Source organism: Ixodes scapularis, unplaced genomic scaffold, assembly GCF_016920785.2.
Source record: "Ixodes scapularis isolate PalLabHiFi unplaced genomic scaffold, ASM1692078v2 PGA_scaffold8__174_contigs__length_109621045, whole genome shotgun sequence".
Classification (NCBI taxonomy): Eukaryota; Metazoa; Arthropoda; class Arachnida; order Ixodida; family Ixodidae; genus Ixodes; species Ixodes scapularis.
Genome location: NW_024609883.1, coordinates 84,497,630 through 84,514,898, shown reverse-complemented (window position 1 = coordinate 84,514,898; position 17,269 = coordinate 84,497,630). Strand labels below are relative to the sequence as shown.

Sequence of the window (17,269 nt, the reverse complement as noted above, 5' to 3'; positions counted from 1 at the left end):
TCGGAGCGCGAGCTCACCGTGAAGGACGCGATCAAGGAAGGGATGATTGAACCTGACGTTTTGACGATCAAAGTCCCACACAGCGGGGAGATGCTGTCGCTGTCGGAAGCGATGTCCACCGGTCTTCTCAATCCGATCTTGGGGACGGTGTTCGACTCTGAGGAGAGGGTAGACGTCGACCTGTACGAGGCTGCAGGACGGGGCATCGTGCTTCCGGTGGCCAAACTCCTTCCGTTGTCCGAAATTGTCTTGAAGAAGTTCTACGACCCGGTGAGTGGACTAGTGTCAAGTCCCTTTTCCGACCACCCGCAGTCCCTGCGCGATGCGATGCGCTCCAATTTTGTGAGTACGTCCTCGACGGTGGTTTGCTGTGAGGAAGGGCCCATAACTTTTCGAGAGGGAATCAACCGAGAGCTGGTGGACGCCAGGGCAGGGATCTTGTGGGTAGGTGGAGAGCCCATGGATTTGAGGTCGGCTTTTGAGAGGGGCTACCTTATTGATGTGCCTCCTCCCCTTTCACTTCGGACTGCTATGTCGCTCCAGTTAATCGTACAGGAGAACGGACGAGTCCTCGACCCAGAAACGGGTGACACTCTGAACTTCATTGAAGCGATAGACCGTGGCCTCATTGACGGCACGTCCACAAAGGTGATGGTTAGTTCTGGAGAGGACTCCAAGGCCATAACTCTTTCAAGCGCGATGGATTGTGGGAAAATAGACAAGCACACCTCGAGTTACGTGACGGACGACGGGACATTGATTCCGTTGCAGACGTGCTTTGAGGAGGGCCTCGTTATCGACGTTCAGCCAGGATTGTCACTCCAGGAACTCGTAAGGAACGGACAGTACCTTGACGCCTCCAACAGACTTTGCCTTTATGGGTTGGATCACACGGTCACTCTGAGCGAAGCCGTTGTGAAGAGGCTCCTCGACCCTTTTCTGCCTTTCTGTTCGCCATCCGAAAACCGGTTCGTCATGCTGGCCGAGGCGTCCAAGTCCGGTCTGATCGAACTTCAGTCTGGCTTGGTGAAAGATACGAGGCAGCTGGTGAAAGTTCCGCTGTTGGAAGCGTTGGAGGCAGGTGTCGTGATTGATCTGGATAAGCGATTCAGCTTGCAAGAGGCCGTAACTCTCGGATTCTGTAACCCAACGACTGGAAGAATCTTGCACCCGGTTCGAGGCTACTACATGAACCTGAAGGAAGCGTTAGATTGTGAGGTTCTTACAGCTGATGACACCTACGTGAAGGATCTGCACTGTGGGACTTTCTTGAGTTTGGACGATGCCATCGAGATCGGCCTGATTGATCCCGTTCACAACAGCTACACTTCGCCGGATGTAGATTTCAGCCTGCACGAAGCGGTCACTGACAAACTAATAATTTATGGTAGTGTTCCATTCAGTTTGGTTGACTTGTTTAGCAACCTCCTGTTTGACAAAGAAACTTGTCAGTTTGTTGACCCAAGGTCATCTCAGCATCTCAGCATTGAAGAAGCAGTGGGCTCTGGTCTGTTGGACGACACAAGCCCATTGCAAGACCACGAATCGGGAGAGCTGACAACACTTGCGGCGTTGATGGAAATGTCGGAATCAGACTTTGGCCTCCACAGGGTATGGGACGTGGTCTCGGATGTTCAGCTTCCAGTTTGTATCTATTTCGAAGGGGATGTCCTGAAGATCCGACACGTCTCTTTGTCGAGGCGAGCGAGCGAAGCGAATCTTGCCGGCGAACCAGTAGTTCGCATAGGAAACTTGCAATTGGGGTTGAGGTCATCCGAAGCATTAAGAGGTACTGAGGGAAGTGATCTTGTGCGGGGAGGCTTACGTCGAAGTTTGTCAAAAAAGGCAAAAAAGGGTTTTCCTAAACCGGTGGAGCAAAGCGGTGCCATTGTTTCTGATCATGGCATCAGCAAAGATATCAAATATGCTTCCAAGAAGACGTTGGAACTGAAATCGAGTGGCAAAGTAGAAGCCGGTGACAGTGTGCAAGAATCTTTGTCCCTGGAGCCATCTGCACCGAGCGGAAGAGAGTCCCCGATTACAGAAAAGAAAGGCATAGAAAAGGATGACCTTCGGTTCTCAGTGCAGAGAGAGCTGGTGCAAGAAACTGTGTCTGCAGGGGAGGTACTTCCAGTCATCAAAGAAACCGACCCCGAGGGTCGCTTCGACACGCTTTCACCCAGGCAGGATGAGGAAATGCCACTGTCCGGCGGCACTCCCAAGGAGAAATTGCCTTTTCCCGACGTAACGGACCAAACCGCCCACTTTGTCGTGTCCATGGATCACGGTCAGCCATTTGCAACGGGCATGCCCACATTTCGAGATTTCGGAGACACGCTCGAACGAGAAAGCACTCCTTTCGACTACGGAAGCACAACGGGCCCCTTTGGAGTCATCGATTGGACGGAGAAGGTCCGTGCTCCGTCCAAGAATCCTTTGGACGAGGTGACGGAAGGAGAATTCGTTGATGTTTCAGCACCCGACTTCAGCGAAAGATTTCTGCTACAGAGCCCAGATTCGGCAGCATTGTCTGAAAGCACTGTCACCCCTTCGTACACTTTGGAGGAGATAGTGACACCGGTTTCGACGCCAGAAACAGTGGAAATGCCACTGATCGTTTCGAGGGTAGATTCCGAAGCCTCAGAGGCACCGAGCTCGGAGTTTTGTTTTCCTTTGGAAAGAGACTTTGGGCACGCTGCGGCACCGAGAGAAGCCGAAGTTCCGCGGCTTAGTTCGAAAGTTTCTGTAACTCCGGAGGATGCAGTAGGCGAAGACCTTGGCCAGGTTTTATTTCAAGCGCAACTGCACACGTCAAGCGCAAAAGGAGAAATGGCAAACGAGGGGATTGATAAGGAATATGTCGCAGCTGATTTTGCAAAAGTGACTCCAATAAATCGGCGCCCAGAGAAACAGCAGGCACCAGCTCTTTGGAGAAAGAGAGTTTCGTTCGAGATTCATGATCCTAGTGCAGCGACGAAGGAGACATCTGGTCCGAGCTCGAAGGTTCCAAGACGCCGCCGTAAGTCGGCGTCGGATGCAGGCCTTGCGGATGACAGTGTATGTTCATCCTTCGTTTTGGATGAGAGCAAACATTTCGCGACATCTGAATACAAACCCGAAAGTGAGAGATTGGACCTACCTGAGGTTTCAAGTTCAGGGGAGGAACTCGAGGAACAGGGCAGAGTTCAACTTGAGAAACCAGAAATTCTTGAGCCTGCCACTGCCGACTCCCCTGCATTAAAGTTTGTGGATTCACACAAGGATCTCAAAGATGAGGTTGTGCATAAACGGGACATTCAGACAACCGAGAGGGTCGAAGAGCCCCCTTCAGCAGAACCATCCGTTGCAAAGAAACAGTCCGAGTTGGCTGTCGATCAACGTCAAGACAGTTATGAAAAGCCTTTGATTGTTGAAGCCAGTCTGACCGAGAGTACCACCGACGACGAAACTGCAGAAGAGTTCTTGCTGTTCGAACCGGAACCTTTGGCTGTCGGGGCCGTTTGCGACCACGTAGTTGACGCGTACGAGCGGTCGCAAAGCAGTATTTTGTTAAGGCAAAAGCCTTCCAGCTCGCAACCAAGTGAGCCATTAGAAGACTCTACACTTGCCGAGACCACTACTGAAGTGCAGCAAAGTTCCAGGTCTAAAACGGCCGACCAAGACGAATCGGATGGTGTAGGGAAGCACCATCCTGCGAGAACGAGCGCAAAAAGATATGCACAAAAAGGGGAGGACATTTCTTGTGAAACCAGAGACAAACTTGGGTGGAAAGCTGGTTTAAAGGCACACATTGGCCCAGAAGAGAGGCCTCCGAGAAAACTCTGCGACGACCGCGAGGAACGCTCTGTTGTGGTCCACGTCGAGACCGCCGACAACGGTGCGGGCGTCGATACAGTAAGGGTAGAGATTGCCGAAAACGTCTCTGGCAGCACGTCTCCGGAGGAGGAGCACCCTATGGAAGCACAGTTTGAGAGGGGACCGATGCCTGGGGGAACCTTTATCCACTTAGAACAGTACATAGAGGTGGACACCGGAGGGTACGACCAACCAAAGGTGCAGCAAGGTCCCGGTACATCTAGAAAGCAGAGCAGGTTTGCTGAAAGGTTGGGTTCTCGTGCTCAGTCCCGGGAGAGCCAACCAACAAAAGCTGAAGGGTCGAGGCAGAAGCCATCAAGATTAGACCCGGCTAAGAGCGGGGGTGCTAAGTCGGTAGGGGAAGATGAGCCATCTTGCATGACCAGCATCGCCAAAGACTCTGTGGAATCCAAATCCCTTTTGGCTGTTTCTGGCACGAAGGTCACTGACATTAAAGCTTCCTCTAGAAAGGAGGCTAAAGTTGACCCCAGTGGTAGAGCTGCCCCCGTTCCTTCTGCCTCGAGAAAACTTCCATTTTTGGAATTGGAACCTCGCCGAAGAACCTCCGGGGAAGATCGACCCGAGTCTTCACAGACTGGAGAAACGGCACCCGTTACAGAATCTGTGCATTCCGAATTCACAATGGCCACAAGACGCTCCCGTGACGGTACGTTTCCAAAGAAACCAGACTCCAAGGACGACCGTAAGCCCACGAGCGCGCCGCCACAGACCGTCCGCTCGGACCGTACCTCAGGTGAGTGGAGAGACGTGCTGAGGACGGTGGGGGGCATTCTAGACCCAGACACTATTCTTGTCAAGAACACTCTTGATAAAACTGTCCTCAGCGTCGAGGACGCAGTTCGAGAGGGCATTCTGGACCTGGACTCCGAGACTGTCCTGGTCGCGACGGACTGCGACCGCCTTTCGTTCGGTGACGCACTCGCGCGTCGCATCTTTGTGTCTCCGCAAAGTCCGCTGTCATTTGTGGAGGCACTCGAGTATGGACTGTACCGCCCGTCGGAGGGGCTCGTCTTCTTTCCGCCCACGGGGCAGTGGCTGCCGGCAGGCGAGAGCCTCATGAGGGCTCCCTGGGTCGACCTCGCGGGAACATTGGTGAGGGATGGGGCGTCCGGGCAGTGGCTGACGTTGGCCGAAGCGGTTGAGCGCGGGTTCTTGGACCTGAGCAGCGGACAGTTGCTGGACAGTGCGACGGGACGCAAGATCAACGTCGTCGAGGCCGGGGAGGCGGGGCTGATCTGCTCGACCGAGGAAAGGGTAAGATGCCGTGCGGTGTGGGAGGGAGGGGGAGGGGTCGGCAGGGGGATCTCTCGGTTGGCGGCTGTCGGGACGGAATGCGAAGGTAGGAGAGGCCGCGTGGACCTTGTCGTCTATGCGCCCAGTCTGAATCTTGAAGAGGAAGTCTTTCTCTTTCTGAAACTGGCATCTTACAGCGGAAAAGTGTGAGCCAAATTTTTAGACCATTTGCTCCTTTAAGAGTTTCGTTTCTGCCTGGGATAACTGTTAGCTCCTTTCACTTTTGAGGCCTCAGTAGCACTCCTTAAGTCGCGAGGCAAGTGTTGCTCGAGTGTCTGTAGATTTAGTTTTGGTATCAAGGTATTGCCACCTCGAGTGTTCCGTCCCGTCTTGCTGTCTGCTGACAGATCCTCGTCGATCTCCCCCTTCCTCTCACAGTCTCCCTGAGCTTGCCTCCCTCTCAGAGGGGAGCATAGCCTTAACAAGGAGAGACTGGGAGGTGGTTTCCCCTGCACTGCATCGTCTTCCTCGAGTGCACCACTCACATGTTTGCTCCACGACGGTTTCCCTTTTCCCCCCCTGGTGAAGCGGTTAGCAGTTCCATCGCAATTGGTCCGCAGGCACCAAGAGGGCGATGATTCCGAGTCGAATTTTCGTGGCTGCTTTTTTTTGCTTGGCTACAGGTTGCTCTTTTTGATTCTATTTATCTGTGTTTGGTTCGAGCACGGTTGCTCTTCTGTTTGTCTCGTTTGACGTCATAGTTTTTGCCCTACCATTTTTGCGAATATTGCATTCCTAAACGTGATATGCCTCATGCTCTAATATGTTTGGGTTTGTTCGTACAACATGTGGCAACTTTTGGGTTGCACTATTGGTCATTTTGGATACCTTTTGGCTTAATTGTTTTCATAACAAAAAATAATTCCCTGACTTTTTTGTAGGAAGTTCTGGGTATCTTAGAACTAAGTATTAAGATTTTTTTTTACTCTGTCGTTTTTGCAATCGTGAACATCAGGTAACTAAGTGACGTGAAGCGGATGCCACTTCGGCATTGCTGGTGAAACATTTTGCACTCTGGGCACCGGGTGTCACATTTTTTGTGCTTTCACCGTGCACCGGTAACAGGGATGCGTCACTTGTATCTTGGTGGCTTAGCTAACCCCCCTAAAGACGTCGTCTAAACTCCCCTCGAATCGTCCACCGACTAACTCTTCCTCCCAGCACCCGGAACCTGGAGAACGAAACGACAAAGGCTTTCACCGTCGGTTGCAAAAGTTTGGCACAACATCTGCTTTGGCTGTTCCCCGACGCATTTTGTTTCATCCCCTCTGGGTTGTTTTTTCTTCCTTCCCTCCTCTTCTGCCCCTTGCTCGTGCAACAGTCGGCCATGCAGGAGAAGTACAAGAGCTGCGATGAGAGCATCACCAACCTCGTCTCGTGGATCGGAGAGATCGAGATGCGCCTCGCCAACCTCGGCAACGTCTACGAGGATGTCGACGGGCTGCGTCACCAGATCGGAACCGCTAAGGTTGGTGCTCTTCCGTTGCTGCGCTCGTCAGTTCCATGGGACCCCGCTTTCGTGCATTATTGTGCCGGGCGAAAGGTTTGGAACAATCGTGCATAATCAAGGACTCTTCTTAGATAATGCATGCAGTTTCTTCCGAATAGCAGTGCTCTAGGAGATTTAAAGGTAATACTTCGTAGCAATCTTTTCGTCTGGAAAGTGGCTTTTGCGCTTATTTTTCTGTTCCTTGCGGATCTGTGTAGAGAAATATAGAAAAATGTTATGGAACCTTGGTGTTAGAATTAGTGCATTTCTAGGACTTGACAAAAAGCCTTCCTTGCATTAGTCGCTGTATAATAAATAGATCAAGGCTGCTGTTCTCCGCATTTTTGTTTTGTCTGTGGTAGTTTCCCCATTCTTAAGTGTTTGCATTTCCTAGCAGACATTGACTACACTAGTTCGTAGCTAGTGCAGTCTGCTAGTACAGACTGCAACAATGGTGTGCCATGACTAGGATAGGCTTTTCAGTTTTATTGAAGCGCTTCATCATATAAATCGCAGGCATTAGTAGGGTTGCCCCAAGTTCACCTCTTGCAAGATCTTGCTGTAATGGCTCTTTAGTAAGTCTGATTAAGAGACTGTGGGTTTTGTCGCATTGAGCTTGACGAACATTAAAAGACTTGCCCGTCTCTTTGGTAGGTCCCAAAGGCACTCTAAATTCATTGCATTCACGGGTCCTCTGTTACATCACGGTCACTTGCTGTTCATGTGTCATCTCGCATTTTGTCGCATCCAAAAAAGAACCAAACATTTTAGAAGTACAGAAACGACTCGGTTTCTCACCTGTCCCTTCTCCGGTTGCAGACGATCAAGGAGGAGCTGGACCTGAACCAGAACCTGGTGTCGTCGTGCACAGACCAGGTGCGGCAGATCTCGCAGCAGGGCCACGACCTGCTCTCCAAAGAGGAGCTGGAAACCCTGCAGAAGGAGGTGAACAAGTTCAAGGGCCGCTATGACCACTGCCAGGACATGGGGGAGCGCCTGCTCAGGAGGCTCACCACTGCCCTCGAGGAACTGCAGAAGTACACGGTGAGTGCCAACCAAACGCTAACCTGCACCTTTAAAATGGGCGTTACACAGAGTCACGATGTACAAAACCAAAATGCGAAACGGCTAGGCCGGAATGCAGTCTCGAGATCCGCGGGCCGGTTGTACCAGCCACGATCGAGGTGAAAGCTCCAAGTATGAGCTTGGGTTCGAGATTCCGGCCTTGGAGCTGCTACGGCTGCTACAGAATGATAATATTATTAATCAGTTCATTGGCCGATTGGTGAACAAATCAATCGTTTTATTCATCTCGTAAACAAAATGACATCTAGCCTTACTTCACTACCAGCGTCTACCAGCGTAGGTATTTTCTTTGCATGTGTGTTAATTAGCTGCCGTCCTATTTCAGTTTTTATGCGTGGACTCTAAAACGCTAACTCTATCTTGTTTTCCTTTTTGCAGAGTGAAATGCAAGTGTTCAAAGACTGGCTGAGCAATGCGCACAAGATCCTGACCCGACACGAGGAACTGCTCAGCGACATCAGGAACATTGCGGACAATGCCGACCACTACAGGGTGAGTTAGAGCAATGTTTGTGCAACTTGGGGATGTGAACGTCCTGTGTGAAGCAAACAGGTCAGCAGAGAATCCCCGCGTAGTTTCTCAATTAAATGTTTTTCCTTCCCGCTGCAGACATTCTCCAGCGACGTCATTGCCCACCAGGCAGACCTTCGTTTCATCACCATGGCTGCCCAGAGATTCGTCGACGAGTCCAAGGTGAGATCTTGGATGCCGTTTTTCGGAGGCTTTTGTCGGCCAAGTTTGACCTTAAGCAGCATTTGGGAAGGATCACGAGATTTCTTCCAGTTGCTCTTTTTTAAGTTGTGCAGTTTCATATTGATTCGAGTCCAGCACATGTCCTCGTACATATTATTTGTTCTGGTTCATCAGCCTATTGGTTTTAGGTTTTTCTATCTTGAAAAAAAATTGTCATTTATGTGCGTCTTGTTTAGGGGGTTTACTTTTCTCTTGAGGAGATTCGTGTATCTACGGACTTTTTGGGGACTGCTAGCATCAGTCCTCAGTCGTGCTTTTAGGATTGGTGTTACCTTAAAAAAAACATCACTTACCATTTTTTGATGCACTGTTTCGTAGTACGGTATAGCTCATATAAACCGGTGCAGGATCTTTTTACTACCATTAATCTGAACGGGGGATTGGTCATACGCTTTGTCGCGAAAATGGTCCCCAGTGTGACACGAAGATGACTATTGTTTTACTTTCCCGCAGGACTACCTCCGCTCTCTGAACGACTTCCGCACCAACCTTCCGCGGCGCCTTGGCCACGTGGAGCCGACGGAGAGCGAGGTCAAGTCGCAGGTGGGCCAGGTGACCACCGACTACCAGAACCTGCTGAACCGGGTTAACCGGCTCGGAGACCGGTTCTCCGGCCTGGGAGACCGCAAGCGCAACTACCACGACTCCGTCGAGCGGGCCACCACCTGGCTCAACGAGGCGCAGCGCAACGCCAAGCGGCTACTCGAGGAGCCAACCGCGGCAGAGCCGAAGGCGATCCAAGACCAGCTCGACCGCGTGCGGGCCTTCAACCTGGAGGCCGTCGGGCAAGGGCGGCTCATCGAGACAGCCAAGCACGCCGCCCAGTCGCTGCTGTCGAGCCTGGAGGGCGCAAGCGCGGCCGAGCGGAAGCAGATCGAGGAGACCGTGAAGAACTTGGAGGAAGTGTACCAGCAGATGCTGGGGCTGATCGGGGACAAGAGCAACGAGCTGCAGACGGCACTGGTGCACTCGCAGGACATCCAGGACGGGCTGGACCGCGTGCTCCGCTGGCTCGACGACGTCGAGTCAAGCCTGCGGAACCAGAGCAAGCCTGCCAGCCTCATCAGGGAGCGACTGGATGAGCAGGTAGGGTGGTTTCTCGGTTTTGTATCAGCAGTGTTGACTTGGTGCTGTTGCTGCTTCTTGCGAAGTGTCCGATACTCGAGCCGCGTAAATCTCACCTTTTGTACAGTGGGCACATGCCAGAAGCTGGGACCGTGTTGAACGGTGCATTCAGTCTAGCCACTTCATCAACAGTGTTAACTTGGGGTGTCGCAGTTTCTCATGAAGTTTCTGACAGGATTCAAAGTTGTACTGCGTGAAACTCCTATCCAGCGAATTGTTTTCTTCTTGGCACAATGATGCAGCTAAACCAGGTTTCGTTTAGAATTGTACGCTCTGTTTAGTCTTTTTTGGGAGCCAAGCAGACTATAGTAGTACAGTTTTGAGCATGGAGTATTAAATCGAAGCTAACTAGAACAAATGCTAAGCCTACTACTTTTAGCATCTTTTTGGTTGCCTTCTTTACATTTGTAGCACACATTGCATTAGCACACAGTTATTTGTCTTCTCTTCCGATTATGTTTGTGCTTTGTTTCAGTTCACATATGCCCCTGTGAAATTGTGCCTCAATTATATTTTGGCAGCAGAATTTACTTCTGTGCTAGATGACACCTGCTAACTTTATTGAATGACTCTAGTCCTTTCCTTTCCCCTCCTGGAAGTTTATCCGTGTGTTCTGTGAGAATCGAAACACTAAAAAGCAATGACCAAATAAAAAAAAACACACGCAGTGCTAAAAAAAAAAAAAAGAAACACATAGAAGAGACCTAGACATCTCCCCTATTTGTCTGTCATTTTTTTTTTTTGGCTCTTTAATTCTTAGTATACAGTACCAACTAGCCCCAATAGATATTCTCGTACGAGTGTCGCACGTGTCCCCTCCAGATCCACGAGCACCGGGTGCTGCAGTCCGAGATCGACAGCCACCGCCCGGCCATCGACGCCATCAACTCGTCTGCCCGGGAACTGCTGAGCAGCTCCAACGCTCGCCTCGCCAAGAAGGTGGAGTCCAAGCTCAAGGACGTCAACAGCCGCTTCGAGAAGCTCCACGAGAAGTCCGTCAGGCGGGGAGAACTGCTCGACGAGGTGGGTACCTCCCTAGTTGTTCTTATGCGTTCGTCTTGTGGTACGCAAGCAGAAGAGTGGGTTTTCAGACTGGTGTGCTGACCTGTAGGGAACATTAGAAAAATTTTGGCCATTTCTAGGGAATTATTGGTCCCCACCCCTCCAAAAATTCCTCGAGAGCTGTTTCCCGAGTACATTGTTTGATTTTTTCCAAGTTGGAGAAATATTCGCTCCTCTTTCCTCTATGCTGCATCCATCTTGTCGTGTGCCGTGCAGGAAAGTTAACAACACCGGGGTTTGGTAGGGGCGACTTGTAAGGAAAATGAGGAAAAATCCCAGATATTTCCGGGGAATTATTCTTTCTTCCTTTGGAAATTCCTCGAAAGCTGTTTCCCAACAAAGTCCATAGCTTTCTTCGATGTTGAAGAAATATTCCCTCTTTCTTTTACGCTGCATGATATATTGTGTGATATATTGCCAACTCACACTTTGTTGAACATTCGACTGCGGCCCAGTACTATTTGCAAAGTAGAAAATTTTCGTACTGAGTAGAAAGTTAACATCAGTAAAAATGTTTTTACTCATATTCAGAACTCCAAATATTTGCAGTTCTAGTTTCTTCCTTGCTCAAGATAAAGGTTCTTCCTATTCCAGTGCGATTCACTGGTTTGGTGTTGTATCCAAACAAAAGCTAGAGACGTGGCACTGACTGCCCCGGCACAACTTGTTGTACAGGTGTCCAGCTGCCTGGACATGTTCCTGACAATGACCGGCCGGTTCGACGAGTGGTTTGCCAGCGTGCTCCAGAGCGTGGAGGGGCCCGAGGCCACTCGCGCGAGCAGTGAGGAGCAGATCACTCGCCTCGAGCACGCCATGAACCAGCGCAACTCGCGCAAGGACGAGTTCGAAGACCTTCTGCGTGCAGGCAAGGCCCTGTGTGCCAAACGAGACGTCACGGACACCACCCACATCCGTGACAAAGTAAGTCGCCACCGTTCGAGAAGATGGCAACGACCAAAGCCCCTCGACAAAATTTATGGTTCGCGTTTCTTACCAGTACCGACAAGCGTTGTAGCGCATATGCGCGAGTCTTTTGCCGCGAGCGATTGCTCTGTCACTGTTTGTTTCCAAGGGCCACACATTTGAGTGCTGCACTATGATTTTACTTCAAAGGCCACTACACACTTCGTGTAGTTGTGCTTTTGTTGCTACTTGTAAAGCAACAGAAAGATGCTGGCAGTGGCTGCATATTTTTTCAAGTATCTAAAACAAAGTATGTCAGTAACAAAAGTGTTAGGTGGGAGCTACATGAGAGACACGGACACACTTTGGCATCCGTGGCTCAGTTTATAACCAACAAAAGAGGCGGCATGCACCTGTTGTATGCCTATTTCAATTATGCGTACAGGGGGTATTGCGCCCAACGAATGTGTTATCGCAGCTTAGCTTTTCAACGGCAAATACAGTTACCAAGGGTCTTGTTGCGTTTATGTCGGTATATAGTAAGAGAGAAACATTTGAATTGCAGTAATGCTACCACAGATGTCATTGGTTTAGAGGTTCATCCACATAGAGTAGACAGTTATATCGGAATATTATGTAAATTGACTTTAAAGGTGGTAAAAGTCCTTGTGGATGTCGACAAAAAATATTATCCTATTTTTCACAGCAGTTTCTAAGCGGCTTAATAAAGAAACCTTTTTTTCGGCGCAAGACGGTGAAAAACGATAATGCATTTCAACTACAATGTGCGCGGGAATTTCGGCCAGAATTATTGTTTCCGCAGCTACGCGACTTTTTTGCGGGAGATGCCACCATTTATGACGGCGGTGTAGCTCTTCTGCGAGTGAAGCGGCTTGCATCTGAATGCATCCTTTGCGGCATCACGTGCAGCTGAAACAGCTGGAGCAGCAGTGGAAGGAGCTGGGCGACCTGCTGGCCGAACAGCAGCGCCAGGGCAGGGCCCGCTCCGAGCAGCACAGCGCCTACGAGTCTCTCCGCCTCAAGGTGCTCGACTGGCTCAACCACATGGAGGTACGCGTGGATGGCCTGGACGCCGTCGCCGTGGACCGGGAGGTGCTCAGGAGGCAGGCCTCCGAAGTCAAGGTGGGGTCCCCCGCTTATGTCCTCGTTTGGAGTACGAGACTCTTGAGCTGTCTTGGCATTGTCGAACAAAATTATGAAAAGGATTTACTATTCGAAGATGTTTGATTTGTCGCTTAGTTTACTTTCGGAAAGAGATTGAGGCATGTGGAAGCTTTTCTTCTTTTTCTTCCTAGAAGGGTAATGCGGAAGTAAAGGTCTTATTTGAGATTAATTGGTTGGGTTTCATGCTTCTTGGTTCTCCAGAATGCCAAGTTGTACGGGAAAAGCCCGCGAATGTTGCTGCCTTTCGAAATGCACGCTTTTGTGTTGCGAGGGTTGATTGTTGGTTCCTACGAAAGTGATGGCGAGCTATGAAGAGTTTAAAATTTGTTCTTTACGTTTTCCAGGTTTTTTTTGTTTTCTTCCGCTTAATTTCTGAAGTAATTACAGTCATACTTCGTTCACTCCTTCACTGACAGGGCGGTGGGGGCTTTGTGCTCGCCGGATCGTCTGTTCGCCTGCCTTCACCTCTGCTTCTTTCTGCGCATAGGTAGGGGCGAAGGCGCAATCACCTTTTGAAAGGTCGAAACACAACCTGTCCAAGAGGCAAGTTGCTTCCACCACCCCGTCAGCTTAGGAATGATCGGAGCGTAGTAGTTCGGTTGGTAGTTCCTTTGACCCAACACTGACCTCTCTGTTCCCGTTTGTCTCGAGATTCTTTCGTTTTAATTTCCGGGATAACTACAGTGAGTCATTGAGGGGAAGAGAAACGGCAGGGAGGAGTTTTAGTTGTCCCGCCACCTACGTGAGCACGCACACACAGCTAAAGCGTGGCAAAAGGCAAAGAGTGCGTGCCGGGCGTTCAAAGGACACGGCCTGTTGTGACTATAACGGTCTCGTTCGACACGACACCAACCTCTCGGCTCCCATCTCGCGGCGCAGCCCCTGGTGAAGGAGCACGCGGACTACGCCTCCACCATCGACCGGGTGAACGACCTGGGGCGCACCTACGACGCCCTCCTGCACCACGGAGAGAGCCCGCGCCGGGGCCCCGCGTCACGCGGCCCGGCATCCAGCCCCACTAAGAAGATCCCCGCGAGCCCGACCCGGGGCGTCAAGGGTACTCCCTCGAGCACAACCTCGAGTAGTGAGTACTACGCCAACGGCACGACGACCGGTGCGGCTGCAGGTTAGAGCACACCCCCTCCCCTCCCACCCTCTCCCGAGCAGCACCCCTCTCCCAAAGGCGGTAGCTTGCGCACTTTCCTCCTCGCCTGTTTCGGCTCTTGGAGGGACACTGGAATGGGTTTCGAGGTCGCAGGTGTTATCTCATCTTGCTTGCTGGACTTTCAGACTTTCACGACGCCGCTTCAATATGAAAGCTGGTGGGGACATTTGTGCGTAGAGGCCCGTTCGTGCGGTACCATCTGCTCGCGTTGCTTTTTACGTCTGCTTGCAACTGCGAGTTAGCGGTACATCCATACTTTGTGCACAACATATGGAGTGCAGATGATCCGGTGACTCGTACCATAACATAAGGAAACGTTAGTAAATCTTATGTGTGAATTAGCATGAAGTGTGACCGGCTACACTACGAGTACTTGCATTCCACTAGAGCTGGTTCCGTTCTGCCACGACGCATCGCGCAGAACTAGTCTGCCACAGCAGCGACCATCTTGTTGGGGGCAATCGTGAGTGGTCGTAACGCGATCGATTAGACTCAAATGCTCGTCGCTCTACGGAACAAACATTCAGTCTAAGAATTTTTCAGGAAAGTATCAATTTAATTCTTAAAAAAAAAAGGAAGAGAAAGTGAAGAGGCCAGTTTGTTTTCAGTGTCCCTCCAAAGTGCATTTGTTTGATTTTGGTTGCCCATCCCGACACCCAGCATGGTGGGCTTTGCGTAACACCAGTGTTCTTGTTTTAAATGAAGCTCGGGTGATTTGGGGGTGACGTGGCAATACCGCTGGCCATCGGCGATGCTGCGAAAGCTCTAGGCAGTGCGCAAGCGTAGCACTGGGCCAAAACCGAAGTATTGAAGAAGAAAAGAACAGATAAAATTACCGAATTAATAGAACTACTTTTGACACTTTGACGATATATTGTTCGGTTTTTGCTCACAACTTTGAATTAACTATTCCAGATTATGCCGAGAGAAACTATTTGGCTTAAAAACTGCTGGCTATACTTTTATAATTTTTTTTTTGTATCTCTTAAAGTAAAGAAGGGGTGTGTGTGTGTGCCCAACTCAGTTTTTCGGCACTTGTATTGCATATAACATTAGCTTAGCATTAAGTTATCCTTACAAGGATTTTGCAGCCTGACTGGGAAATTCCAAGGCTTGCATTTTTAACGGTCACCCCGCTTTTTGCACACACGCAAGAGAATCTTGCTTCCCGCCTTTGGATTCCACTCCTTATGACTGTCTTTGTAGATGCCATAAAAAGGTAGCTTGCTTGCCTATATGCTTGCCTGGTGTTTCCTTCTAACCCTCACAGCATGTGCACCAGCCATTTAGCTTCAGCTGATGTGTGCTGCTTGCTATCTGAGCACTCGTGTCAGTGTCCTTGAATTTTTCTTTCAATTTGATACTCGTGTGTACTTTCTTTTTCTCAACTTCTCTAACTTTTCCTACGTCTAGAAATCTTTTAGTGTCTCGTTTTTTTCTAATTCTTTCTAGGACTGTTGAAGTAGTCTTGAACCAATCTTTTGGAGACTTAACAATTTTTGCAGAGAGCAATTCTTTGGTCACTGACAAACCGCAATGCACCAGTTTCTGTCACCTAACCTCTAGTACGATTTGGCTGCCCTCAATGGTGGTTCGTCACATGATCTCAGAGTTGCATAAAGGGGCCCAACCTGAACCTTCATTAAGGGTCATTGCTTATTCGTGCGCAGGCGAGGCGGCTAAGAGACATGTTCCTGTTTTCTTAACACTGTCAGTAACCATGGAAGTTCTTGTTATGTCTTTCTTCTTGGCCTTGGCTGAAAATGTAGTGTCACTGAGTCTAATGAATATGGAAAGGCGAAAAGGCATACTAGTCAGGTGCTACCATGACTTTGAGTCAATAAAGAAAACTCTGTAGATATATTAAATGATGTTTGCTTTACACAATACCTTCATTATATAAAGCTTGTGCGTGCACAGCAAAGATAAGGGTGAAGGGAAGACAAGAGACAAGCAGGTGCACGCACAAGTTTTTCTTTCCTCTCTTCATCCTCGTCTTTGCTGCGCATGCAAAGTTTTATGAAATGACCAAACAACTAGCGCAAACAGCCACCCTTCTTGAATACCTTAATGCAACATTTAAATTTGACTTTTTTGGTGGCATTACTTACCATACTGTTCGTCTTGAATTCCCGACTTTATAAAACAAACTACTGAAAGGGAATGGCACTTAAATTGCGACCAACAGTCATCATCTACCAGCTATTCTGTACTGAAGCAGATCTTAAATTTTTATAAAGCATGAAGCTCTCGTGAAAACATAGAATTCGTCAATTGTGACTCGCCATGCAATCCAAATTCATTGCTTGAACCGAACCCTTCAATCCAACACATTCTTTTTTCTCCGTGTCCTTCAGCATCAGAGACCTCATTTTCGTGCAAAGGCCACTCACTTCTGAGATGTGTAGATACCTAACCCAGTCTCTTGTTCCGCCTCTTTTCGTTTTTCTCTCTCTCCTACACTCTCCTCTCCCACGCCCACCTGCTAACCTCCCCCTCCCCCACGTTCGACATCCCCCACCCCCTCCCCCAGAGGTACAAGGGTCGCCAGACAGCGCAGGCGGGAAGGCCGCACCCTCGGTATTGCAGAGTCCGCTGTCTAGTGCCTCGAGTGGCTTTAGCAGTAGGCACAGCTCTGTCGACCAGTTTGGTGGTCTCGACGGTGAGTGGGAAGACGCGCGGTGTCTGTGGTGTCTGTGCGTTGTCGCATGTCGCATTGAGTCGTCTGTTCACTGCGTCGCGTGTCTCGCGTTTGTGGCCAGCTCTGTTGGACTTGGGGTTTGTTTTGAGTATGAGGCGCGGTCCAAGTTCGGTACTGCGACAGGCCCTTTACGAAACCCCGTCGAGCAGCATTGGCGCGGTCGTCGTGTTTTTGTACATCGCTTCCAGTGCAATGCTTGCGATTAGGCCAGAGTTTAATATGATATAGTGCTTTTATCCAATATGCCCAAATTATGATGACCTCGCATAATTGTAAGAGGTTCGCTCAATTGTAGTTAGTCGATGGGTAGGAAAAACAAGTATCGCGGCAAGTTCAATCTAGTTCCGTGACCTGCCTAGATTATCAGTATTTGTGTCATGGTTCGATGTGGGGTGAGTGGCATTAGTCTTCAGTTTAAGAATGCGGCATAGCTAACGTGATGTTTATCTTACCACCGGCATTTACCGACAGTTAACCGACTTTAAATTGAAAAGTTGCGTGTGGAGCGTCTCGAAGAAAGATCTGTAGCTTTCATGTCCATGTTCCTCGTTACTCATAAGAAAATTGCACCGTGACGATTGAAAGCTTGCGTTTCTTCTTTATTTCTTGAATTTATACTTTAAGTGAAGTT

General features: G+C 49.7%; 1 protein-coding gene across 1 annotated transcript in view; it reads left to right on the top strand.

The window, feature by feature from the left end:
• The window catches only part of LOC8031391, a 245,941-nt gene that overhangs the window by 176,735 nt on the left and 51,937 nt on the right, over positions 1–17,269 (top strand). The window contains exons 27-36 of the mRNA XM_029981965.4: positions 6,491–6,637; positions 7,478–7,702; positions 8,123–8,236; positions 8,354–8,437; positions 8,951–9,583; positions 10,445–10,645; positions 11,360–11,605; positions 12,518–12,730; positions 13,652–13,898; positions 16,471–16,599. Of these exons, the coding sequence (XP_029837825.3) occupies positions 6,491–6,637; positions 7,478–7,702; positions 8,123–8,236; positions 8,354–8,437; positions 8,951–9,583; positions 10,445–10,645; positions 11,360–11,605; positions 12,518–12,730; positions 13,652–13,898; positions 16,471–16,599 (2,239 nt within the window). The remainder of the gene's footprint in view (positions 1–6,490; positions 6,638–7,477; positions 7,703–8,122; positions 8,237–8,353; positions 8,438–8,950; positions 9,584–10,444; positions 10,646–11,359; positions 11,606–12,517; positions 12,731–13,651; positions 13,899–16,470; positions 16,600–17,269) is intronic.